Here is a 23,462-nt window from a genome sequence, read left to right as displayed (position 1 = left end):
CATCAGTCTGGTCAGCAGCACGAACACTTCAATCTCCAACCTGCTTGGGGTTTTTTTTTTTTTTGAATTGATCCGCCTCCTGCCAGCAATTCTCTAGATTCTCATCCTGCGTCACAAATCCAACAAGTTCAATTAGTTGATTCATCTTTTCTCACCTACCTTACCTACCTTCACAATACACGAGAGGCCGGAGAAACTACCCTCAAACGGACTGGTACCTTCCTTGCCTCTTTCCTACAGGACCGTTCCATTGTACGGTGGTACTACCCGATTTTAACCCACCGTCTCGTACCCTTGCACCCAATTCCCTCCTACCCTGACAAGGCAACCAGGGGGGGCACGGCTCTCTTGCCGTTCCACCACTACCACGACCACCAGGCCATCCTTCCATCCCCCTTTTCACTCTGTTCCTGTGGTTTGAATTGCTTTCCCTCTCCGGCATTGTTTCTGGATTGCCGGCCCAACCCTTTTCTTTCTTTTCCAATCCAAACTCTCTTTATCAAAAGGTTGCGACATGCAATAGTCGAACTCGGCAGTAAACCGATCGAGGATCGCCGGTCCGTCGTCGAGGTCAAACAAAATCTAGGTCGATTCGATTGAGCAGCTTGCACCGACTGCTTGAACTCCTCTCGACCGACGCCGACGCGACCACAAACCCAGAGGCTCACGATGGCCTCTAAAAAGGCGGTTCCGACGCCGCCCACCTCGATCAAGGACATATCATGTTCCATAATCTACGAGAACACTCTATACACATACTCCTCAACGGGAGTCTTACAGTCGTTGGCCCTTGAAGCTGGTGCAGAATGGAAGGAATTGGCAAAAGGCGTCGCCGTCACTGGCGGTGTCTGCGTTGGTTCGACTCCAGTAAAGCCTCGAGAACCTGGTCTCTTCGTTGTGGGCGGCAAAGGCCCGGATGGATATAGGGGACTACAAAAATTCACTTACTCGACGGGTCAGTGGGAGACGCAGAGTCCTCCGTCAGAGGATGTCATGAACAGGTTAGGCCATGGCGCTGCCTACATCAACAGTACCGATGCAATTCTAGTCTACGCCGGCAACAAGGACGGCACTGTACACGCTGGATCGCAGACCTTTACGATTGGAGCCTCGGCACCATTTGAGGTCCGATCTTTCGACTCGGCCGGCGTACCATCATTGGCGAATCCAATGCTCCTACCGTGGTCAAACAACCAGGCTGTTCTTGTCGGCGGCGAGGGAAACACCAAGGTCATGGTGTTCAGCCCTGAGGCTGGAGGATGGAAGGATTCCGGTGCCACGCTGGCAGCTGCCTTGTCTAAGGACGTCTCAGTGATGCGTGCTGCTGTCGTTGCTGGTACCGATGGCAGCAAGTGTCTGTACACATTCGACACCTCACAATCACCCAATGTCGTGACAAGAACGGCCTTGATAGATGCCCAGGGTCAACCTCAGACCAACTCGCCAGCCCTCAGTACCCGGGCGGAAAAAGAAGACGAAGATCATGAGTGGCGACTAATAGAAAGGCGAGCCGAACAGTGGCCCAAGTACAACTCTACCTATGCACCCACGGCAACCAGGACAAATTTCGCCCTCGCCCAGGATCCGAATGGAATGATTGTCTTGGCCGGAGGCACCGACGGAGAACCAATTGATATATTCAACGGTCGAACCAACACTTGGATGGACACCCCCGATGTCTTCAGTAATGACAGCGTCCGCGCTCTCGACTCGGTTTCGACCTCATCGTCAATTTCAGTAGCATCAAGCACCTCCGCAACCCCCACCCCATCCTCAACGCCATCTTCTACATCCACCTCGGTAACATCCTCAGTCACCCCCTCCTCATCTTCAGAAACAACCATCACACCTGGAGCGGGAGTCTCGTCCACCAAATCCGACTCTAATTCCTCTATTCCCCCGGTCAACACCATTCTTGGTGCTGTTCTGGGAACAACTGCGGCAGTTCTGATACTCCTCGGAATACTGTACTGTCTTCTTCGGAGAAAGAAGAAGCGAGAGGAGTTGGAGGCTGGTCGCGCAATGAGGGACAGTGGCCTCACCCCACTCACCGAGAAGGGCGGCGCCATGTATGCTGCCGATGGCCTACCCCGCGGACCAAATAACGGTCCTTTTAGGGGACATCAGCAGCAAGACTCTCAGGGTTCTTTCTCATCTATGGCTATCCTCATGGGCAAAGTGAACCAGCAGCATAAGCAGGCCGCAGTCCAGAGAAACCCCAGCAAGGAATCCAAGCGCAGCTCCCAGAGCAGTATACTCAACTCTGCATTCAAGAAGTCCATTAGCAATCCTATCCCACACCCAGCAAGCCCGAACCCATTCGCCGACCCGCCGCCACCAATGCCACAGGCACAGATGAGAGATGAGAAGGGCGGAACGGTTGTGTTTAGCAACGACATTGGCGAGCCTCGGCCACGCCCACCTAGGCCGGACCGACCCGATGGCACTAGGCGATCGTCTGGATGGAATCGGTACTGGTCCGGAGGTAGCACGCTGAACATCTTGGGCTTCGGTAGCGGTGCAAGCAAACGCACAACAGTGGCTTCTGATGTCAGCAGTCGCTATTCTGCCAACATGCAGAACCGCATTACTCAAGACTCGGCAACTGTGCCCCAGCTTGCCGTGGGCGGAAACAGGCTACCTGAACCCACGCCAGAGTTTCAACGCGTCAATTCAGCCTCACCTACCATATCTGCTTCGCCGCAACTCGGACCGGGAATGAAGGGTAGGATCGAAAGACCCACTAGCACAGGTTCGGATCGATCTGGCTACTCATCAGGCATCCCCGCCAGCGTGCATGATAACTGGGACCCTACTGGCGCAGATGAAGCCTGGGGATCCAACAGGGCCCCAAGCAGCGCGTACAACTACAACAGCGCATACAACAGTGTCTACAGCACAGCGCTCGCACCCCCATCAAGCTCGAGTTCGAGGCCGCCGCTCCCTTCGGGCGTGAGCACACAACCACAGCTCTCAATGGCAGCAAACAGCTCCGACATGTCCTGGTTGAACCTTGGTGAGGACAAGAAAAAGAACTTTCACTGAATGGACATTCAAGTGGCCGGGCTAGCCCCTTCAATTCTTTTCACTGTCTATATTCTTTCCTAGGATGAACTCCAGGCCGGCCCCTAATGGTATTTCGGTTGATTTCATGACGACTGCATTTACGCCTCGCTTGCTTGCACCCTATACCCATCATCTTGCGAGATGAACGATGGAGCGTGGCTTGTGGAACTTGTTTTCGGCTTCATTGCAAGACGGCGCGCGCATTTATACCAAAACTCGACAAAGTCATTACGTTGCCTACAGGCGCAACATATTTTCCTCTGTCTTTTCTACCATCATTGCGCATCGAATTTCCATCAGTCCGGCATGCATCGGCGCTCAAATCTTCTTGGCTCGCTCTTTTATGTTTTCATATCTCATCCCATTTCTCTTCTACTTTCCTGCCGTTTACATTCATCATCAACTCTTGCACATAACAAATTCCAAGACCGCAATCTCTGGAGAGACCTTGTGTAAAATAGACCCTTCGACGGCTCCAGACGCGGTCCCCAGTACATTCCAGTCGTTTGCTGCATGATACCAAACCCTTGTTTCCATTTCTCTCTCACCTTTCACCTTTCTCTTTTTTTTCTCCCTTTATTTCCTTCTATCATCCGAACTCTCGGCAAGCCTTTTTTTACTCGTCTTTTTTTCCCTTGAATAAGTGCTTGTACGAAGAGGAATCAAGTAATATGTATTAGCCGCCTGAAATCTCTTATCAAGTTGGGCAGGGGACGATTTGGGATGACAGCGGCGGTCCCGGACTCTTTTTTTTCTGGTCGGGACAGGATTAGAATTTCTCTGGAGTAGAGGGAAAGAAGATGCTCCAGGATGCTGGGAGCTTTCAACAAAGACGCTGGAGACGTCTAGTTTCTGGGATTTTTCTCTCTCTTTATCTCGGTTATTAGAAACGACAAAACAAAATCCAGAGTATCAACATTCGTCGTATGCCTACTTGCTTGCCAGGTGATTTACTGTACTGTTGGTGTGTATATTGCGTATCGCGCTTTGACTTACATTTTGAGCAGTGCTGTGACGCAACATTCATGAACACGTGTGTGTGTGTGTGTGTGTGTGTGTGTGTGTGGGAATAAATAGGGATATACGTTCATCGTACCTACGAGACTTTGAATTATCTAGAACAATAGGCGGATCTTATTTGCACATCGTGGAATGGGGGGTGTTCGGATGGGCAAAGCATGAAATAACGTGCTTGCCACATGGGGCCTCGATATGCATACATTTTGGCTCTGCAATGAAGCACCATCATCTATATAAGTAGTCATAGAAAAAGGGCGTGCGGAATGGAGTAAGTGTTTCAAAGATTGATCAATTAGCGAGTCCAATCGGTTGGGCGAAGAAGAGTTGGGTGGGACGGGACAATCGACAGCTTCTGGGAAACCAAATGATTCGACAACATCGAGCCACAAAAGAAAATTTGCTAGAGACCACGCGTTGGTAATTTGGGGGATACGTATACCCGAAATAAAGACACCGTTATTTTATTGAATCCCCATCCCATCTAGATAGTCCGATTCCCATCGTCTGATTTCGATTCGAGACGTTGCGGTGAGTGCGTCTATTTCTTCTGGACGTTTTTTTTTTGGGGACGATTGAATGCGAATACGAATAAGGGAAACCGAATTCGCAAAATGGCATGATATGATTTGCGTGTTGCGGTCCCCATACCCCTGGCGGGACGTCACCCAACCCAATCTTGTTCTCTTTTTTTTATTATTCGTCATTCTTTTCATTGGTTGAATTGATGCAAGATGGCAATCGAGGTTCCAAGATGGACAAAGTACCAGTTTGTAGCAGAATATAGCAAATTTGGCAGCGACGGTGGAGAAAGCGGTACCTTACCTCCCATCCCATCCCATCTGGCTTTGCTGGTTAACTATCTCGTACAGTGCCAATAGACCTCGGTACAGAGTTGACGTACAGAGCCACAAATTAGCCACAAAACCCACGTTTTCAGCACGACAACTACCTTATCAGCACCACCTGTTACCACCTTCGCTACCTATGTACTCTGTTTACGTTTTTAACGTAAAGAAAACAGGCGCGCGTGTTTATAATACGATTTAGAGACATGTAGCTATATGTGCAGCTCTCTAAGTTCTAACTCTAAGTAACTGCTTGTATATACTTGCTTTTATTTTGCGTTAAAACCGTAAAAAAAAAGGATGGTGTAGATGGTGCCAGTACTGTAGTGCGAAGGGTGTGAAGGGTGCAAAGGGTGAAAGTGGTGCAAGTTAGAGTGTGGCGTTATGTACCCTGTAATAATAACACTGTAAGAGTATCCACATGGCCGCAAAATAACCACACCCCAATTAAGTGGGTTGAAATTTTTCGAAATAGGCCGACGTGATTGACTGCCCTTTCCGGGCTTGTCGTACGTCCCGTGGGACCGATCCAGGGTCAAATCAAATCTCCCAGGCAAAGGAGAGATTTCCACAAGGATGTTTTGATAAAAGGGCCCCCCCCATCTCATCCCCTTCGAATCATTAAACCAGCTGTTGTTCTTTGTGCGCATTTCATGCTGCGTGTCTTTTTATGTGTATCCTGCCCTCTTTTTCATCTTTCTTGAGAGCACATACAGACGACATTAGAGTTGGATTTTTATCGTTCACTCCCTAGATTCATTTTCTTTTCCTCTACTTGTCTTGCCGAATCCCCCCCCTTTTACAATGGGCCTTCTGCAAGACACCGCCGGCCCGCTGGTAGATGCCTTCTACCGGCTGGGTACGGGTGCGCAGGTTGGTATCGCCATCTTCGGTTTCATCTTTCTCTCGGTCTTTTTCCACGTCGCACAGCAGATCTTCTTCAAGAACCCCCATGAGCCACCTGTCGTCTTCAGCTGGTTCCCCGTTATCGGCTCGACGGTCACGTACGGAAAGGACCCGCCACAGTTCTTCCGCGACATGGCGAAGAAGGTTAGTTGAACCCCCCTCGAGTTGGTTGTTGCTTTTGTTGGCTTGCGCATAGGCACCTAGGGAGAGCGCTGCTCTTGAAGCATATACATGTCTTAGGCACTAACGAATACGGTTCGAAATCTCAGTACGGCAACATCTTCACCTTTATTCTCCTTGGAAAGAAGACGACCGTCTACATCGGTACCGAAGGTAACGAGTTCATCCTCAACGGCAAGCTCCGAGACGTCAACGCAGAGGAGGTCTATGGACCCATGACCACTCCTGTGTTCGGCAAGGACGTCGTCTACGACTGCCCCAACGCCAAGCTTATGGAGCAAAAGAAGTTCATGAAGGTCGCCCTCACCACCGAGGCCTTCCGTTCCTACGTTCCTATTATTGCCGACGAGGTTTCGAGCTACCTGAAGCGTACCCCCGCCTTCAAGGGCCAGTCGGGCGTCGTCAACATAGCGCCCAAGATGGCCGAGATTACCATCTTCACCGCCTCGCACGCCCTCCAGGGCAAGGAGATCCGTGACCAGTTCGACGAGACCCTGGCTGATCTGTATCACGACCTCGACATGGGATTCCACCCGGTCAACTTTAAGTTACACTGGCTGCCCCTCCCCCGCAACATCCGCCGCGACAAGGCGCAAAAGACCATCGCCAAGATCTACATGGACACCATCAAGCGCCGCCGTGCCAACGACAAGGACGAGAAGGCCCAAGATATGATGTACCATCTCATGAACTCGACTTACAAAAACGGCACCCCTGTTCCTGACCATGAGGTCGCCCACATGATGATCGCTCTCCTGATGGCCGGCCAGCACTCGTCGTCGTCCACCAGCTCCTGGATCATGCTTCGCCTCGCCAGCCGCCCGGACATCATGGAGGAGTTGTACCAGGAGCAGGTCCGTGAGCTGGGCGCCGACTTGCCCCCTCTCCGCTACGAGGATCTCGCCAAGCTGCCACTCCACCTCGCCGTCATCAAGGAGACGCTCCGCCTCCACGCCCCTATCAACTCCATCCTCCGCGCCGTGAAGCAGGACCTTCCCGTTCCGGGCACCAACTACGTCATCGCCAAGGATACCACTGTCCTCGCTGCCCCGGGCTACTCGGCTGGCGACCCGAACCACTTCCCCGAGCCGGATCTGTGGGAGCCGCACCGCTGGGAGCCTGACTCTCGTCTGGCCCCTCGCATCTCGATCAGCAACGACAACGATGAGGAGGAGGAGAAGATCGACTACGGATACGGCCTCGTCAGCAAGGGCACCACCTCCCCTTACCTGCCCTTTGGCGCCGGCCGCCACCGTTGCATCGGCGAGCACTTCGCCAACGCCCAGCTCCAGACCATCGTCGCCGTGATTGTGCGCGAGTTCAAGTTCCGCAACGTCGACGGCAGCAACAAGGTCGTGGGTACCAACTACGCCTCTCTCTTCTCGAGGCCCGAGGAGCCCGCCAACATTTACTGGGAGAAGCGCTAAAGGGACTTGGAGGAAGACAATGAAGTGAAAACAAACCCCAAAAACAGTATCGTGGTGGTGGGTGTTGGCCCCCTTTGGCGCTCCACGCAGCTCATCCACAAGTGGGACAAGAGACCTTGCCAACATGGAAATCAAAACCGAATTTCCTGTACATAAGTGATATAGAGCTTCTTTTTTTTCGGGTGGATGTTGGAGGTGGGAGGCTTCTGGCATATTTGAGCATGTTGCTAGCGTCTTTTTTCCCATCATAGCGATGCGAAATCGGCGGCCAGGTTAAAGATGGATATTTAATTACTAATAGCAATACGAGACGATTTCACGATGAATTTTGCTTCCATTGCGTCCCTTAGAAGGTGATATATTAGATCTTGTTCCGCGAGGAGATGAAGCACCTTTCACATCTCACCACCGCCGAGTTCTGTTAGTAAGTATGTACAAGCGTCCAGTTTATCAACTTTGACGTCTTGTGTTATATATAAAGGTATACGGATATGCAAACCCAGAAAACCCAATAGACAAAAACTACACATTTACAGTTTTTTACGCTTTTTCTTTTTTCTTTCCCCCACCCCTTTTGGTAACCCCTCCCTTCAAGTCCCCAAACCCCAGGCTATACAAGAAGAAGAAAAGGGAAATAAAAGACAGGATGAAAAAGAAAGGAACCGCAACAGCGATCCCAACCCACCAATGTCCTCGCGGACCAAATGCCGTGTCTGTTGATTTGCCCCCGACATGTACAAAGAACAAACCCAACAAAACCCATACCCTCTTTTTTGAACTATTCCGGTATATGATATTTTTGTATCTCTTTTTTTTTCTTCTTCTCCCGCCTAATACGCCAAAGTCAGCACATGCGAAGTCATGACGTTCATGCGCTCGCTGGTGATCTTGAGCCCCATCCTGAGCAGCTCCTGGGCGACGTCTGGCTCTTCCCTCTGGAGCCTGGCCCAGGCGTCTCGGTCGATGAGCCAGACGACGGCGTCGCGCTCGACGACGGCGGTGGCGGTGCGGCACGTCTCGCTGAAGAAGGGGAGCTCGCCGCACGTGGTGCCGGCGACGATGCTCTCGCACAGCCGGCCCTGGGGCAGGTCGTACTCCATGCGCACGATGCCGCTCTCGAGCAGGTAGAAGCCCTCGGCCGGCTCACCCTGTCGGTACAGCACGTCTCCGGCGGCGTAGCGCTTGGCCGCAAAGTAGGGCACGGCGCGGAACCAAAAGTCCTCGTTCTTGTCGCTCAGGTCTGAGAATATCTGCAGTAGCAAGCGGAGCGGCTCGCCAAACGCCGCCCACTTGTTCTGACGGGTCAGGCCTGCGTTTACCGCCTGCATCGCCGCCTCCCAAAGATGGCTGCGGCGCGGGGAGCTCGCCAGCATGTCGAGGGGTCCAGATGCCGAGTCGGTGTGCTGCTGTCCGGGGACGTCGAGGTTGGCAGACGCAGGAGTGGGCGGGTTCCGGGTGGCGTCCTCTTGTCTTGCGTACAGGGTCTTGAGGAGCTCGTTTTCGCATGACTCCAGCGCCGAGTTAAGATCTGGTAGTACCGTCGCCACCTCCTCACCAATCCCGACGGTCCTCAGGCTGTGGGACAGCGCGCTATTATCGTCCACACCGCTGAGGATGAACTCAATGTTCTTCTTTTTGAGCAGACGGCTGAGGGTTCCAAAAGCCTCGCCCGCCGAATAGTCGCATCCAGCAACGTGATGAAGGTCTACAACCAGAAACCTGATGGGTCGCTGGCGGAAAGTCTCGTCTGCGATGATCTCTCTGATCTTCTCCTCGACGCCGACAATCGTGCCGAAGAAGAGGTAGCCGCTCAGCTTGACGACGTGGATCTGGCTGCCCACTTGCTTCAAGTAGTTTTGCTGGGCCGGGTTGCGCCGCACCGTCGAGCCAACAACGTCGCCTGACCAGCCTGCTCTAACTGCCGAGACCTGTGAAGTTTGGAAAACCAAGGTAACGAAAGCTATCAATATGCCACAGCCGATACCGATGACGAAATCGTAGATGCCCATGATCAGGATAATGGCGACGACAGTCAGGTACTCCAACGTCTTGAGCTTCTTGCGGGGGTGCCAGAGGGCCTCTGACAGCAGCTCAAAACCTAGCACAAAGATCAGACAACCGACCATCATGACTGGTATGATGCCGATCAGCCTCGGCCCGATCAGTAACACGCCAAAGGTGAGTGCCGCGAGTTCAAAGCCCGCCAGACGGCTGTTTGCGCCAGACCGCATGAACATGACAGTATTGGCATAGACGAGATAGTTCTGTATGCTTCCCGTAAAGCCTGATAGAAAGTTGGAGTAGCCGTGAAGCTTGAGCTCGTGATTCAAGTCCACGTTGTCTTCCCCAGCCGACATGGCAAGTGCTGGAACGTTAATGGGGACGTGGAGGATACCAAAGAAGGTGAGGGCCAACATGGCGGGGATGGTCTCCGCCAAGACATCCCATCGCACAAGATGGAATTCTAAGAAACCTCTTGGTCAGTAAAGGTACAACCACAATGATAGACGGAAAGACACTTACTGTACAAAGTATAAAAGTACCACCACGGCTCATCGCTTGCTGCACCCTCAAAGATCCAACCTGATTCTCTGAGGCTCTCTGGGTTCAGACTGTCGAGGGAGAATACGAAAATATAGAACACAATGGGTATCATCAAAATAAAACAAGGCAGGAAATAAGTCGACTTGATCTTCTTCTGGAGATAGACGAGAACCACGGCCAGAGCGAGAGGTGTGGCCCAGAGCGGGATGGTGTCGGGGTTTATGAGCTTGTTGAGCGTCGCAAGGTCGTACTCCAAGCTACCTTCAATACGTGCTGAGACCTCGAAGCCGGTGGCGACCAGGAACCAACCGACGCCGCCAATACAGCCGATGAGTATGTGGCGGGGGATGAAACCGACAATGTAGCCAAACTTGAAGTAGCCCATGAGGAAGAAGACGATTCCAGTCATCATGGAGCTGACGGCATATGCCACAATCGTGGTTGCAATGACGGCATCCGGTTCGTCATGGCCAATGGCGTTTGTGATGGTAGACGCCATGGAATGAAAGAATGGCACAACTTCGATCTGTAAATGTCGCAACTATAAGTAGCCATTCTAAAGTAGGGCCACATGGTATCGGACTCATGAAAACTTCCTAGCTTACCATTTCCGAGCCAACAGCGCCCTTGAAAATAGAGCCCATTGAGTAAGTTAACTGGGACACAATCGTGCTAACGTAGAATATCGATATGCCCGCAGGGCCAAGGTTGGAGAAAATTGGGTTCCCAAGAGGGAACAAGATCATTCCTAGGCGCAGAATTGGCAGTCAGTATCAACATAACATTAACCCTGAAGGAATATGTTGATTCTGGGAAATATTTGAGACCCGGGTTCAACTCACCATATGACAGCGCATCGAGGATGTTGAGCAACAGGCCAACTATAACTGCAGGAAGACATGCAATTGGATCAACCACCGCAGCCTGCCATATAGCCCGTTTATCCCAGCACTTGGGCTCTCGGGCAACTCTGAAAAACGCAGAGATACGGCTCTCAATGGAATGACCGGCGTCTGTCAAGCCGTGGAGGAAGCCACTCTTGGGAGGATCGGCGATCTTCTGGCTCTCCAGATCCGAGGTCAGGCTAGCTCCGTTCAGTCGAATGCTTTGACGTGGTCGCACACCCAAGAGTGGTGTGGTCTCGGACATGTTGTCCTCCCTTCCGTTCTCGTGCATGTCTTGCTTCTTGTGCAAGCTCCCATAATCCCGAAGGCCCGGTGACATGGCGCCAATGTGGAGATCGCCGGGTGGCTGACGGTCAACATCTTTCAGACTATCCTCCGGAGGCGAGCGTCTCAACATATTGGCCAATATCGACGGCCCAGTACCACTAAAGTCCTCTCCTTCCTCCACAGGCTCCGGTGACGGCGGTTCTGAAATTTCCTCAATGATTTCGGTGTCCTTGGCAGGGCTCAGGGCCTCATCTTCCACGGCGGCTGGGCTGGAAAGCTGTGGTGCGTCGCGGCTGAATCTTGATGAGCTGGATCTGGGCCGGTTGAGAAAAGACGGAGGTCGGCGGCTGTTCTGGTCTGATAGCAGGTAGGAAGCTAGTTCGGCCGTGTCTTCGCGGACGCTTCGAGCATGTTGGGCGCTGTCCACGGGGGCTGTGAATGTTGTGAGAAGAGTTTAGCAGTCAGAGATTTGTTTACGTGAATGGCGCGACGGTTGTAAGAGAGCAACAAATTATATCACATGGGTCTTTTTTTTTTGTCCTGTGGCAGCCTGCATATGCAGCCTATCACGAACAAAAGTGGCGCACATACTGTATCTGTCACGCATGCTTGCATGTATAAAAGAGCGTATGGGCTCCCGGTAACTAGCAGATCCAATAGAGAGAGACCGATCCCGCGTCTCGCCAGGCCCGTTGGGCGGTGATATCAAGCCCGCGGTGGAACTATCATCGTTGTTGGGTGTCGGCGTTGTCTCGTTGGCTTGGGTTGGGTCTATATTTGCCCTCCGCCAGGAAAACCGAGAAGGGGAGGACATGACAATAAAGGACCCGGACAAGAGGCAGTTGGAGCTGCAGTCTGGGTCCGTTCAAGTAGTCGGTACGTGAAGGGGGAAAAATGCAGTGGGGCAGCGCGGGAGTCAGTGTCGACGAGTGGGCGTGTAGACGCACAAGCACACGCACTACCTATGTTTGTGCGCAGTTTCTTGGGTAAGGTACTGAATATGGGGATGGATACTTTAGCTTGTTTCCTCTGACTCTGTATGTTGGTCAAGGGAATCAGGCAGCTGGGTAGGTAGGTACCTCAACTAACACCCCCGAATCTTGATTGGGGGGGTGTGTCGAAGTTTCCTCGGCTGCAGCCCTGGCCTGGTAGATGATGAGATGAGATGAGATGTTTGTTCTCAGTTGCGCCGTGCGTCCCGAGTTGACGTGATTTTGCTGATGTTACTATTGTTTGTCGTTGCTGCAGCTCCTTTGCAGCTTCTGTCCCCAACCAGAAAAGACAGACGGACCTGCGAATCCGGTCAGAAGACGTGCGAAACGATGAGCTGAAGTTCCACTTGCATGGGGGGGGACAGAAACCCAAATTCAAAAGCTCGAAGCTTGAACCTTGATCAAGCCTTGTCAGCAATTTCATGTGTATCACGGCGTGGTAGACAGGCCCAGGGTCCAGTCTGGAGGGGATTCAAGTCCTGAAGCATCGCGCAAAACTCGAGACAAGGAAAATCCCGAGAACGAAATCTGGATAAATGTTTAAAATTTTGTGGTGCGAAAGTTGTTAGCGCAGGAACCTTTTTTTTTTTTTTTACCCTCTGTTCCCTCTTTTTAATCGCGTTGGACAAGGTTGGATAAGTCTGAGGTCACTGGTATCCACGCACCCACCACGCCACTTGCTCGCCAAGATTTAACGGCAGCCATGCCAAAATTAGGGGTGGGGATTAGATCAGATTACCGATAAGTGTTCAATTAAAAAAAGTTGAAAAGCTATACGGAGCATGTAAGTAAATATTTCTCTGCTAAGCTACGAGGTAATTAAGGTGGTATTCAGTTTCTGATGTGAAGCGCAGACTAGCCTAGTGCTGCTTGGGTAACTAGGCAAGGTGCCTACCTTAGTCTTCAAAGGACCTTAGTTTGAACGATATTCATAGACGATGCCTTACTCGAACTGCTTGATTCAATTGAGGGCATTTTATGCCTCATCGTTTGGAATTCTTTTGCGTTTTTAAAACTAATTGCGCAAGAGATAATATCGTAATGATGTGTAATAACGTCAACAAGTCGCAAAGCAGCGTCACAATCAGCTGCCGCGTGGCATCACTACCAATCATCCTTGCATATTCCTCCTCCCGGCCTGGTCGCATGCAACCTAAAGCCCGGCTCACCCACTAAGATTTTGGATTCTTACTGCCCTACAAAAACTTCCTACTGGTAAGTCTGAGCGGAGTCCTCCGTTGATGTGCATCACCCCCGCGTTTATCAGCCTGATGAAAAGTCTTGTGTTGCTTTTTCTCGACCTCTCGGAATGTACGGAGTACTGTCGGATAGTATTCCGCATGGGGGTTGGTATGGTATTGGCTCCAATTCAAAAGTGTCTCTACCAACACAAGAGGGAAAACGCTTAAACTTGCCGGCCTCCCCGATTCAGCCGCCTGAAAACTTCCGACGTCGCGAGCAGCTCGAAAAAATGATCCAGTATTGGGCTCACAAACTCAGACTCGACCCATGCTGACTTTGGCCAGCTACGAAACACTCTGAGTGCAGAGACTTGCTTTGAGCTGATGCAGTAGAGTCCGGGCTGCATGCGCCAATATTTTTTTTTCTTATGCATTTTTCTGATTTCTCTGTTATCCTGGACACAGTAAACCACAGCATGTGGATGGCAAGCCTTAGGTAATATGCATTCCTCGGAGATTGGAAATCTGTCCCTTCTTTATACATGTCCTTTCGGCGCAAAAATCCCATGGGGTGTTTAACAGACATCTGTACATCAACCCATATAAAAACATGTCGACTCCGCGGCCTTCGACATGAAAGTTTTTGTTTGCAAGCTAGCAAACCAGAAGCTGTCGCAAAGTTGCAACATCTATGTCGCCGATTCTGATTACCAGGAAATTCTGCTGAACATTCCCATCCAGCATCAATTTTTCGATGATGCTGACGCTCCTGCATTCTGTGATCTCTTGTTCATGGCAATGCATCTCCTTGGAAATGCCAATGCAGCCACGGACTTGGCACGGCCCTTCTAAGCAAGTTGATTTGTCTGTATGTCGCACTTGATATCCAACCAATGACCAAGGCTAGGAGGGTTCTTAGCTCAGTTTTTGCAGGTAGCCTTGGGCTATCAGTCTTTCCACATCACCCTGGCGAACGTAAAATTGGCTGTTCTTGCTGAGAGTGATAGCGCTATATCCGGATAGGACAGAAGTGAGAGGATCAGCACAAGCAAATATTTCGAATCCGCAGGCTATTGCACGATGACAAGGAGTGCCTTCAACATACCCATATTCTGTTTGAATCTCACCGGCATCCTTGAGCACCCTAACATCAATAAAGAGGTCCCTCGGCGGCTCCAGGCTTCCAGTCAGATCAACATCTGTCCACTGACCCTTGTAGGCCGCAAGCAGATCGCTGTACTGTCGCACATAGTCCTCCTCCTGCGGACTCAATCCGCAAGTCGGCCCATCCGCAGGCCCCGGGCCCCCGCCACTCCCGTCTCTCAACGGTTGCCCTTGCGCAGACAACTCCATCACGTCGGCACCGCTCCATACGAGCTCCTCCAACTTGTCGGTCCGCGTTCGGTGGTATGCGAGCAGGCAGCGCTTGTTGCGACGCATCGATAGGTGATTGACCAGGAGGGCGCACGCAGTAGCCTTGTCCTCGTTCGGGTCGAAGGCGCCGTCAAAGGGTTCCAGCAGGCTCGTCACATCTCTGTTCAGATCGCGCACCTCGCGGGTGGCGGCACGTACCAGCTCGGTCTGGTATGGGGGTAGATGGGTGAGATTCTGTGTCCGTTTTGCGTGCTGGACCTGTGACGTGGAGATTGAGTAAGTATTAGTTAGAAAGTTAGAATGGTGCTTGCGACGCGCTCAATACGTGTTTTGGCAGAAATGAAAGGGAAAAAAGACCGGTGAGTGGACCAAGTACCAGTTTGTTTCCCACGTCTCCGTACATCGCAGTACGCAGTCAATTGCTCCCCGGAATGGATATGATCTGCAATCAAACAATATGCGACGATTACACGCGTGTCTTTGAACGTATTTGTGTGTTGAACAGCATCTCATCCATGTGCAATTCTGTAGTCTGTTGCCAAGTGAACATAAACTACACTACAGTCTATCTAGTTCTACCTAGTGCCCCACAGCAGTGCACCCCTCCCCAAAAAAAGCACTTCAAATCTCACTGCAAGCAGCGCCTTAGTCTATCTAAACAGAATGAACCCTTGACCATACAGCGTCATAGCTGCCCCGCTGGGCCGATAGCGGGGAACCCCTCGTCGCAAAGGACTTACACACGCCTTTTAGTACTCGCGTGAGGAGAAAAAAAAAAAAAAAAAAAAAAAAGTTGTTTACCACTGAGCCTTGTGCACAACTTATACACCAAAATCTTCCTAGAAGCAAGTTTCTAGTCTAATTCGTCACCCAAGCGTCCAACAGCTTTGGTCAAGACTAGCACTTATTGGGCACACTACAAATCAAGATGGCGTCTTCTCAGCGGATTGCCATCGTCTCCGTCTACGACAAGACAGGACTCTTGGATCTGGCTAAAGGCCTCATCAAGAACAATGTCCGCATCCTGGCGTCTGGAGGTACCTCCAAGATGATCAGGGAATCTGGCTTCCCTGTGGAGTAAGTGATGTTTGATTCGCCTGGTTTTTTTTTTGGGGGGGGGGGGATCGTCTTGTGAGGAAGAAGAAGAAGCAAAAGAAAATAGTAAGAGAGACCAAGCACTGCCAAGCTAACGCGCGACACCTGCATCCCAGAGACATCTCGGCCATCACCAAGGCCCCCGAGATGCTGGCTGGCCGGGTCAAGACGCTGCACCCGGCCGTGCACGCCGGCATCCTGGCCCGCAACCTCGAGTCGGACGAGAAGGACCTAGCCGAGCAGAGCATCGACAAGGTCGACTATGTCGTCTGCAACCTGTACCCCTTCAAGGACACGGTCGCCAAGATCAACGTCACGGTCCCCGAGGCCGTCGAGGAGATCGACATTGGCGGCGTGACCCTGATCCGTGCCGCCGCCAAGAACCACTCGCGCGTCACCATCCTGAGCGACCCGACCGACTACGCCGAGTTCCTCAAGGAGCTGGACAGCGGCGAGATCAAGGAGTCGAGCCGCAAGCTGTACGCCCTCAAGGCCTTTGAGCACACGGCCGACTACGACGCCGCCATCGCCGACTTCTTCCGCAAGCAGTACGCCTCGGACGGCCTGCAGCACCTCACCCTCCGCTACGGCGCCAACCCCCACCAGAAGCCCGCCGCCGCCTTCGCCAGGGAGGGCAAGCTACCCTTCAAGGTCCTCTGCGGCAGCCCGGGCTACATCAACCTGCTCGACGCCCTCAACGCCTGGCCCTTGGTTAAGGAGCTCAAGGCCGCCCTCGGCCTCCCCGCCGCCGCCAGCTTCAAGCACGTGTCGCCCGCCGGCGCCGCCATCGGCACCCCGCTGTCTGCCGACGAGCAAAAGGTCTATATGGTTGAGGGCATCGAGGGCCTCGAGTCCTCGGCCCTGGCCCAGGCCTACGCCCGCGCCCGCGGCGCCGACCGCATGTCGTCCTTTGGCGACATGATCGCCCTCAGCGACGTCGTCGACCTGCCCACTGCCCAGATCATCTCCAAGGAGGTTTCGGACGGCGTCATCGCACCCGGCTACGACGCGGCCGCGCTCGAGGTCCTCAAGAAGAAGAAGGGCGGCCGCTACTTGGTGCTGCAGATGGACGCCGACTACGTCCCGAGCCCGCAGGAGCTGCGGACCGTCTACGGCGTGTCGTTGACCCAGCACCGCAACGACGTTGAGGTGTCGCCCGCGTCGTTCAGCACCGTCGTCGTGCCCAAGGACGGCCCGGCCCTGCCCGAGTCGGCCCTGCGCGACCTGACCGTCGCCACCATCGCGCTCAAGTACACCCAGAGCAATTCGGTCTGCTACGCCGCCAACGGTCAGGTCATCGGCCTCGGTGCCGGCCAGCAGTCCCGCATCCACTGCACCCGCCTCGCCGGCGACAAGGCCGACAACTGGTGGCTGCGCTTCCACCCGCGCGTCCTCGGCATCAAGTGGAAGAAGGGCACCAAGAGGCCCGACAAGAGCAACGCCATCGACCTGCTCGTCAGCGGCGAGCTGCCCAAGTCCGGCCCCGAGAGGGAGTCGTTCGAGGCTCTGTTCGACGAAGTCCCTGCTGCCTTTACCGAGGCCGAGCGTGAAGAGTGGCTCGGCAAGCTGACCAACGTTGCTATTTCCAGTGATGCATTCGTAGGTTTTTCTCTTGTCCTGCAACTGAACTTTTACTTGCTTTATCGTTTTTTTATTTGTCGTGCTCAAATTCAACAATGGGCGAGAAAGAAAAAAAATTCAAATCAGTTGACTGACCCAAAATACTTAAATTTAGTTCCCCTTCACCGACAATGTGTACCGTGCGGCCCGTTCAGGAGTCAAGTACATGGCCGCGCCAAGCGGAAGCCAAAACGACCAGCCCGTGTTCGACACGGCCGACAAGTTGGGCATCACTTTTGTGGAGCAGAGCGTCAGGCTGTTCCACCACTAGAAAAAAGCATCACAGCACAATTCCCAAGAGTGGAAATATCAGCAAACAAAGTTTAACGGAGATGGGGAGATTCTACTGTATATACCCATACGATATTGATGTGATTGACGATGGAAATAAAATGGGAGTATTTAGGTTCAACACGGGACAGGGTTTTTCATAAAGGATAATAATATCCAGACTTCAACAAAGCAGCAAACAAAGCTTCTATTTTCTTCATTCATCTATGTTGCTGACTTTACTTTTTTTGTCATCCATTTTCGTTTGATGTCATATGCCTAGAAAGGTTTTCCCGCGATCATTTAATATCATGAAGCAAAATCATTTGTCATGCAGCATTATCTCAATATTTTGTTTGATCGCCTCGTAACAGCCTTTTTTTGAGCAGTTTACAACTTCTGCATGGCAGCAACATCGGTGGACTGGACGTAATCCTCAAGCTCCTCAATCTGCTCCTGGAGCTCAGTGACACCAACCTTGTCGTCCTCGACGACCAGGGTCATCTGGAGCTTGCTGACACCGTAACCGACGGGGACCAGCTTGGAGGCACCCCAGACGAGACCGTCCTGTTCGATGGCACGGACAGCAGCCTCGAGCTCGGTCATGTTGGTCTCATCATCTGTAACATTCTGTTAGTATTTGATGTATCATGCTGTAACTTCTGGCGCAAAAACAAAGAAGAAGAAAAGCATCCGTTACGTACCCCAAGGCTTGATGTCAAGAGTGACAACCGACTTGGCGATGGTCTTGGGCTTGGTGGCCTTCTTTTTGTTGTACTCGTCGAGGCGCTCCTGGCGAATACGGGCAGCCTCGGCATCTTCCTCCTCGTCGTCGCTGCCGAACAAGTCGACATCGTCGTCGTCCTCCTCGGCAGCAGGGGCCTTGGCAGGGTTCAGGGTAGCCTCGGTCTTCTCAGGGCCGTACTCGGTGTAAGCCTTGGTGGCATCGCCGGGCAGGTTGGAGAACTCATCCTCGAACGAGGCGATGTGCTTGTACCACCGAGCAGCGTTGGCGTACTTGGTGGCGTCGGGAGCAGAGCTCAGGGCCTTGTAGGTGACGACATCGGCCTGGCTGGCAGAGTTGCTGTTGCGGTTCGAATGTGGTTAGCCGCATATTCGAACGCTTTGTCTTGGTGGGAACGGCGCGTTTTGGAAAACCGCCCATACATGAATGCATGGGCGAAGGGTAGAAATCAGAGTTGCACAAAGTGCTTGTTTGGTCGTCATTGGCAGGGTCTTAAGCTGCTCGGAAACACGGACCAATTTTTATCATCACATGAGGTAGGGGAGGATATTTGGGGATTCTCAATGGGGGAGAGGAAATATCACAACATACCCAACGATGTACGAGCGCGTGGACAACCAGCTGTCAAGCACTGAAATTGGCTCGTCAGTAGGTCGAACCAAAAGAGGCTCATCAGACAGTCCAGACGAGACACAAGAAAAAGAGACATTGTTGGTCAAAACATGGCGGCGCGAAAAGAAAAAGCCAAAAAAGGATGAATGGGTGGCGCAAACACAAATGGTTTTGCGGCAAGAGTGCAAAGCATCATGGATACTTACTGGCAAGGCCAGCGTCGGTGAGGATGTCAGCGAAACCCATGATGAATGCTTTTGTGATGAGGATACGAAGAACAAAGAGACAATAAGAAGATTTTCGTGGGTGAGGAAATTTTGTTCTTAAATGAAGTTTGAAGAAAAGAAAGAGGCTGGTAATATGGAGTGAAGCGAAGTTATAAGGTGGGGTGGATTCATTGCTTGCCAATTTCTGAATTTTTTTTCCCCTGCTGGCCCAAGGAGGGGTCCCCCCGAAAAGGGGGCACGGCGCGACACGAACATTTCTTTGATACCCCGCCACCAAGCGGGAAGCTTCATCTTTTGTCCAAAGAAAAAGCACGTGGTGATAAGATACAAGATAGCTGGTTTTTGCAGTCCTGCATAAAGTACCTACCTTAACAAGAAGATTATGCAGTAATGATTTGCGTTCTACCATGTACTGTTTTGGGGTGTGGATCAATAGGTACAAGTCCAAGTCCAGCCTGTGGAGCTCATGCATTGTACCGTATACCACAGACGTTGTACAGTACCTGGTTAAGTATCACGGTAGTAGCATGTGGATCCCCTGTCTTGTTCGGCGGTCTGGATTGGCTGATGGCAAAAGCTTTCAATTCAATTCTGGAAGCTCCCGAAGCTTCGTGAAGGGGCTGGAAGTTGTTACTAGACGTATCGTAGCATCATTCTTGTTCAAAGAACATTCGATTCTCCAACTTATAGAATCGCGTTATGAAGTAATGGTGGCTTATAAGATTGGCCACCTCTTGTTGTAGTCTTTACGGATTTGAATTGATTCCTTCTTTTGCCGCGATTATTTTCATTCTCGTACTAAAAGTTGTCCTTTTTACCATTTAGACCTATTTAATTCGAATTCTCATAACTACAAAGAAAATCGGTCAAATGCTATCACGTAGCCAAATTCACATTTCATCACGCCGCCTCGCAGGAGCTACATCCCAATCACTTCTCCGAGGTCAGCCATTAGCAAGAGTAGCCGGGCTTAGTGCTCGGCTGCCACCATCATCAGACAATGCCATCACATTAACCCAATCTGGTGCTCGCCCTTGGCGGTTGCTACCCATCACAGCCGTCAGGCACTATGCCAATGGTCGACCGCATCCTCCAGGCGGCACCCACCGCATGAACATGGGCGGCGGAGAGGAGGAGAAGCCAGCCCTGGAACAGTACGGCATAGACCTCACGGCCAAGGCGAAGGAGGGTAAGCTGGATCCCGTCATAGGCCGCGATGGCGAGATCCAACGGACCATCCAGGTGCTATCTCGCAGAACCAAGAACAACCCGGTCTTGATTGGAAACGCAGGAACAGGAAAGACGGCCATTCTGGAAGGATTGGCTCTGCGTATTGTCCGGGGTGACGTGCCGGAGAGCATCAAAAATAAGCGTGTCATCAGTCTGGACTTGGGCTCGCTTATCGCCGGTGCCAAATTCAGGGGTGACTTTGAGGAGCGCCTGAAAAAGGTTCTCACCGAGGTTGAGCAAGCCAATGGACAGGTCATTCTCTTCATTGACGAGCTCCACACCTTGCTTGGGCTGGGCAAGGCAGAAGGCTCCATTGATGCCTCGAACCTACTCAAGCCTGCTTTGTCTCGGGGCGAGCTCCAATGCTGTGGAGCAACGACGCTGAACGAGTACCGGCTTATTGAAAAGGATGTTGCACTGGCTCGCCGTTTCCAACCAATTCTCGTCAACGAACCCACTGTAGAAGACACCATCAGCATTCTGCGTGGCATCAAGGACAAATACGAGGTCCACCATGGAGTTCGCATTACCGATGGCGCCCTTGTTGCAGCTGCCGCCTACTCGAACCGGTACATCACAGACCGGTTCCTACCAGACAAGGCCATTGACCTCATGGATGAGGCAGCCAGCTCGCTCAGGCTGCAACAGGAAAGCAAACCCGAGGACATAATGCGTCTTGATCAAAAGATCATGACCATTCAGATCGAACTTGAATCCCTACGCAAAGAGAAGGATGTGGCCAGCCGCGAACGCCGCGAAAAGCTTGAGGCCGATCTCAAAAAGCTGCAAGACGAGGTGAAGGAGCTCAACGACAAGTGGGACAAGGAGCGCTCCGAAATCGACGCCATCAAACAGACACAGGCAGAACTCGACCGGGCACGCATCGAACTCGAGGTTGCCCAGCGTGAGGGCAACTTCGGTCGTGCCTCTGAGCTCCGCTTCGGCGTCATACCCTCCCTAGAAGCCAAGCTGCCCAAGGAAGGTGAAGAATCAAAAACTGACGGCAGCCTACTCCACGACTCCGTGACTGCCGATGACATCGCCAATGTCGTCTCACGCATCACGGGCATCCCAGTCTCCAAGCTGACATCTGGCCACATCGAGAAACTGGTGCACATGGAAGAGACGCTCCGGGAGGCGGTTCGCGGTCAAGACGAGGCCCTACACGCCGTCGCGGACGCCGTCCGCCTGCAACGCGCCGGCCTCAGCGGCGAGAACCGCCCCACGGCGTCCTTCTTCTTCCTCGGCCCCACGGGAGTCGGCAAGACGGAACTCTGCAAGAAGCTGGCCGGCTTCCTGTTCTCGACTGAGTCTGCCGTCGTGCGCTTCGACATGAGCGAGTTCCAGGAGAAGCATACCATCAGCCGCCTCATCGGCGCCCCCTCGGGCTACGTCGGCTACGAGGACGCAGGCCAGCTGACCGAGGCGGTGCGCCGCAAGCCCTACGCCGTGCTGCTGTTTGACGAGTTCGAAAAGGCGCACCGCGACATGTCGGCGCTCCTGCTGCAGGTCCTCGACGAAGGGTTCCTGACCGACGCGCAGGGCCATAAGGTCGACTTCCGCAACACCATCATCGTCTTCACGTCGAACCTAGGCGCCGACATCCTCGTCGGCGCCAACCCGGCCGTACCCTACAAAGAACTCCCCGACGGCGCCATCAGCCCAGACGTCAAGACCGCCGTCATGGACGTGGTGCAGTCGCGCTACCCGCCTGAGTTCCTCAACCGCATCGACAGCTTCATCGTCTTCAAGCGCCTCTCGCTCGAGGCCCTCCGTGACATTGTCGACATCAGACTGAAGGAGCTGCAGGGCCGCCTGACCGACAGGCGCATCACTCTCGAGGCCTCGGGCGAGGTCAGGGACTGGCTCGCAGAGAAGGGCTACGACCCCAAGTACGGCGCGCGCCCGCTCAACAGGCTCATCACGGTTGAGATTGCCAACCGCCTGGCGGACAGGATCATCAGGGGTGAGATCAAGAGCGGCGATACGGCGCTCGTGAGAATCACCGAAGACAAGACCGCCCTGGAAGTCGTCAAGGCCGAGGACAATGCGACTCAATGAGTCCAAGTCTCAAGACAAGATACTGGAGGCTGTAACAAAACACTTTATAAAAACTTGATGTTTTTTTTTTTTTTTCTTGTGTGTGATTTGTACATAATAGCTTTTGGGCACATCAACTCCACTGAGCATCTCTGGCGGTTCACAGTCTGTCAAACAAAGTGTATGGGCGTTGGTGGTTTGTTTTATTTCAAGATAATGATATTTTATTATGCAGTATCAAATTTCGTTGACTCCTATTATCCATATTACATCACAATCCATAGGAACCTGAAGGCATGAATACACTACGACGATATGTTGCCTCATGCCTTTAAAACTCTTATCGTCATAACGGTGGTATGTGTAGAACAACTCCACCCATTTTGTCTCGTAGACTTTTTTTCTTTTTTCTTCTTTCTTTTATTAATCATGCTAGACCAAATGAAAAGGCGAACTACGAGTCCAAGAGTAGCGACAACCTCCCCGTAATGACACCATGTCATTGAATACTAACCACGTACTGGCCCGTCCCGTTGAACCCCACCTCCAGAATTTCTTTACAAACATAGACCGTCCTTGCAGCAGTGGTCCAAAACTTTCAGCAACTTCGACCGTGATAGTCTTGTTTGCGTCAAGGTCGACGAGACACAAAATAAGAAGAAAAGAAAGCAACCCTGACAGGCCTTGGCTGGGCAGCTACGGTAGATTTTCCAGGCTAAGCAATAAGGTATGTTAAAAATCAAACCCCTGACCAACGCCAACAAGGCTACAACCAACCGCAACAAACGTTAAAGCCACCAAGGCCACAGAACAAAAGTACAAACACGGCATGAGTCCAACAGAATAAAATAAATAAAAAAAAAACCCCCCAACCAGCATGACGTAGAGAGCGCCACTAGTATGCACCCCCACCCAA

At 52.2% G+C, this 23,462-nt stretch overlaps 8 protein-coding genes across 8 annotated transcripts; 5 read left to right on the top strand and 3 right to left on the bottom strand.

The window, feature by feature from the left end:
- Nucleotides 1-669: 669 nt before the first annotated feature.
- On the top strand, nucleotides 670-3,045 carry PgNI_04907 (uncharacterized protein; the record flags this gene model as incomplete). Its single annotated transcript, XM_031124948.1, has 1 exon — nucleotides 670-3,045. One exon carries the CDS (start codon nucleotides 670-672, stop codon nucleotides 3,043-3,045), a length of 2,376 nt encoding a protein of 791 aa, XP_030984666.1.
- A 2,415-nt stretch (nucleotides 3,046-5,460) lies between these two features.
- Nucleotides 5,461-7,770, top strand: PgNI_04906 (uncharacterized protein). Its single transcript, XM_031124947.1, has 2 exons — nucleotides 5,461-5,981; nucleotides 6,107-7,770. The coding sequence occupies exons 1-2, from the start codon at nucleotides 5,736-5,738 to the stop codon at nucleotides 7,442-7,444; spliced, it is 1,584 nt and encodes a 527-aa protein (XP_030984665.1). The 5' UTR covers nucleotides 5,461-5,735; the 3' UTR covers nucleotides 7,445-7,770.
- A 423-nt stretch (nucleotides 7,771-8,193) lies between these two features.
- Nucleotides 8,194-12,263, bottom strand: PgNI_04905 (uncharacterized protein). Its single transcript, XM_031124946.1, has 5 exons — nucleotides 11,752-12,263; nucleotides 10,831-11,592; nucleotides 10,594-10,736; nucleotides 9,968-10,514; nucleotides 8,194-9,908 (listed from the first exon to the last, which is right to left on the bottom strand). The coding sequence occupies exons 1-5, from the start codon at nucleotides 11,972-11,974 to the stop codon at nucleotides 8,275-8,277; spliced, it is 3,309 nt and encodes a 1,102-aa protein (XP_030984668.1). The 5' UTR covers nucleotides 11,975-12,263; the 3' UTR covers nucleotides 8,194-8,274.
- A 1,536-nt stretch (nucleotides 12,264-13,799) lies between these two features.
- PgNI_04904 (uncharacterized protein) lies at nucleotides 13,800-15,228 on the bottom strand. Its single transcript, XM_031124945.1, has 3 exons — nucleotides 15,084-15,228; nucleotides 14,439-14,965; nucleotides 13,800-14,342 (listed from the first exon to the last, which is right to left on the bottom strand). The coding sequence occupies exons 1-3, from the start codon at nucleotides 15,108-15,110 to the stop codon at nucleotides 14,249-14,251; spliced, it is 648 nt and encodes a 215-aa protein (XP_030984561.1). The 5' UTR covers nucleotides 15,111-15,228; the 3' UTR covers nucleotides 13,800-14,248.
- A 407-nt stretch (nucleotides 15,229-15,635) lies between these two features.
- PgNI_04903 (uncharacterized protein) lies at nucleotides 15,636-17,693 on the top strand (the record flags this gene model as incomplete). Its single annotated transcript, XM_031124944.1, has 3 exons — nucleotides 15,636-15,784; nucleotides 15,919-17,401; nucleotides 17,538-17,693. The coding sequence occupies 3 exons, from the start codon at nucleotides 15,636-15,638 to the stop codon at nucleotides 17,691-17,693; spliced, it is 1,788 nt and encodes a 595-aa protein (XP_030984662.1).
- Nucleotides 17,694-18,082: 389 nt separating this feature from the next.
- On the bottom strand, nucleotides 18,083-19,295 carry PgNI_04902 (uncharacterized protein; the record flags this gene model as incomplete). The annotated part of the gene is made up of 4 exons (XM_031124943.1): nucleotides 18,083-18,312; nucleotides 18,397-18,776; nucleotides 19,029-19,068; nucleotides 19,256-19,295. The coding sequence occupies 4 exons, from the start codon at nucleotides 19,293-19,295 to the stop codon at nucleotides 18,083-18,085; spliced, it is 690 nt and encodes a 229-aa protein (XP_030984545.1).
- Nucleotides 19,296-20,146: 851 nt separating this feature from the next.
- Nucleotides 20,147-22,567, top strand: PgNI_04901 (uncharacterized protein; the record flags this gene model as incomplete). Its single annotated transcript, XM_031124942.1, has 1 exon — nucleotides 20,147-22,567. One exon carries the CDS (start codon nucleotides 20,147-20,149, stop codon nucleotides 22,565-22,567), a length of 2,421 nt encoding a protein of 806 aa, XP_030984664.1.
- Nucleotides 22,568-23,029: 462 nt separating this feature from the next.
- On the top strand, nucleotides 23,030-23,439 carry PgNI_04900 (uncharacterized protein). Its single transcript, XM_031124941.1, has 2 exons — nucleotides 23,030-23,273; nucleotides 23,356-23,439. Exons 1-2 carry the CDS (start codon nucleotides 23,043-23,045, stop codon nucleotides 23,377-23,379), a joined length of 255 nt encoding a protein of 84 aa, XP_030984663.1. The 5' UTR covers nucleotides 23,030-23,042; the 3' UTR covers nucleotides 23,380-23,439.
- Nucleotides 23,440-23,462: the final 23 nt, after the last annotated feature.

The sequence above is a fragment of the Pyricularia grisea genome (assembly GCF_004355905.1).
Source record: "Pyricularia grisea strain NI907 chromosome Unknown Pyricularia_grisea_NI907_Scaffold_2, whole genome shotgun sequence".
NCBI lineage: Eukaryota > Fungi > Ascomycota > Sordariomycetes > Magnaporthales > Pyriculariaceae > Pyricularia > Pyricularia grisea.
This window is presented reverse-complemented; position numbering and strand designations above follow the sequence as displayed.

What these genes read in the sequence shown, in the direction of transcription:
- PgNI_04906 (XM_031124947.1), top strand. Translation starts at nt 5,736, where the DNA reads ATGGGCCTTCTGCAAGACACCGCCGGCCCGCTGGTAGATGCCTTCTAC. An exon ending in TCCGCGACATGGCGAAGAAG is followed by an intron (nt 5,982 to 6,106) that starts GTTAGTTGAACC and finishes TCGAAATCTCAG; the next exon opens with TACGGCAACATCTTCACCTT.
- PgNI_04905 (XM_031124946.1), bottom strand. Translation starts at nt 11,974, where the DNA reads ATGTCCTCCCCTTCTCGGTTTTCCTGGCGGAGGGCAAATATAGACCCA. An exon ending in CCTCGATGCGCTGTCATATG is followed by an intron (nt 10,737 to 10,830) that starts GTGAGTTGAACC and finishes TTCTGCGCCTAG; the next exon opens with GAATGATCTTGTTCCCTCTT. An exon ending in GTACTTTTATACTTTGTACA is followed by an intron (nt 9,909 to 9,967) that starts GTAAGTGTCTTT and finishes GAGGTTTCTTAG; the next exon opens with AATTCCATCTTGTGCGATGG.
- PgNI_04904 (XM_031124945.1), bottom strand. Translation starts at nt 15,110, where the DNA reads ATGTACGGAGACGTGGGAAACAAACTG. An exon ending in GAGACGTGGGAAACAAACTG is followed by an intron (nt 14,966 to 15,083) that starts GTACTTGGTCCA and finishes TCCACGTCACAG; the next exon opens with GTCCAGCACGCAAAACGGAC. An exon ending in GAGATTCAAACAGAATATGG is followed by an intron (nt 14,343 to 14,438) that starts GTATGTTGAAGG and finishes ATCCGGATATAG; the next exon opens with CGCTATCACTCTCAGCAAGA.
- PgNI_04900 (XM_031124941.1), top strand. Translation starts at nt 23,043, where the DNA reads ATGTCATTGAATACTAACCACGTACTGGCCCGTCCCGTTGAACCCCAC. An exon ending in TTTCCAGGCTAAGCAATAAG is followed by an intron (nt 23,274 to 23,355) that starts GTATGTTAAAAA and finishes CCAAGGCCACAG; the next exon opens with AACAAAAGTACAAACACGGC.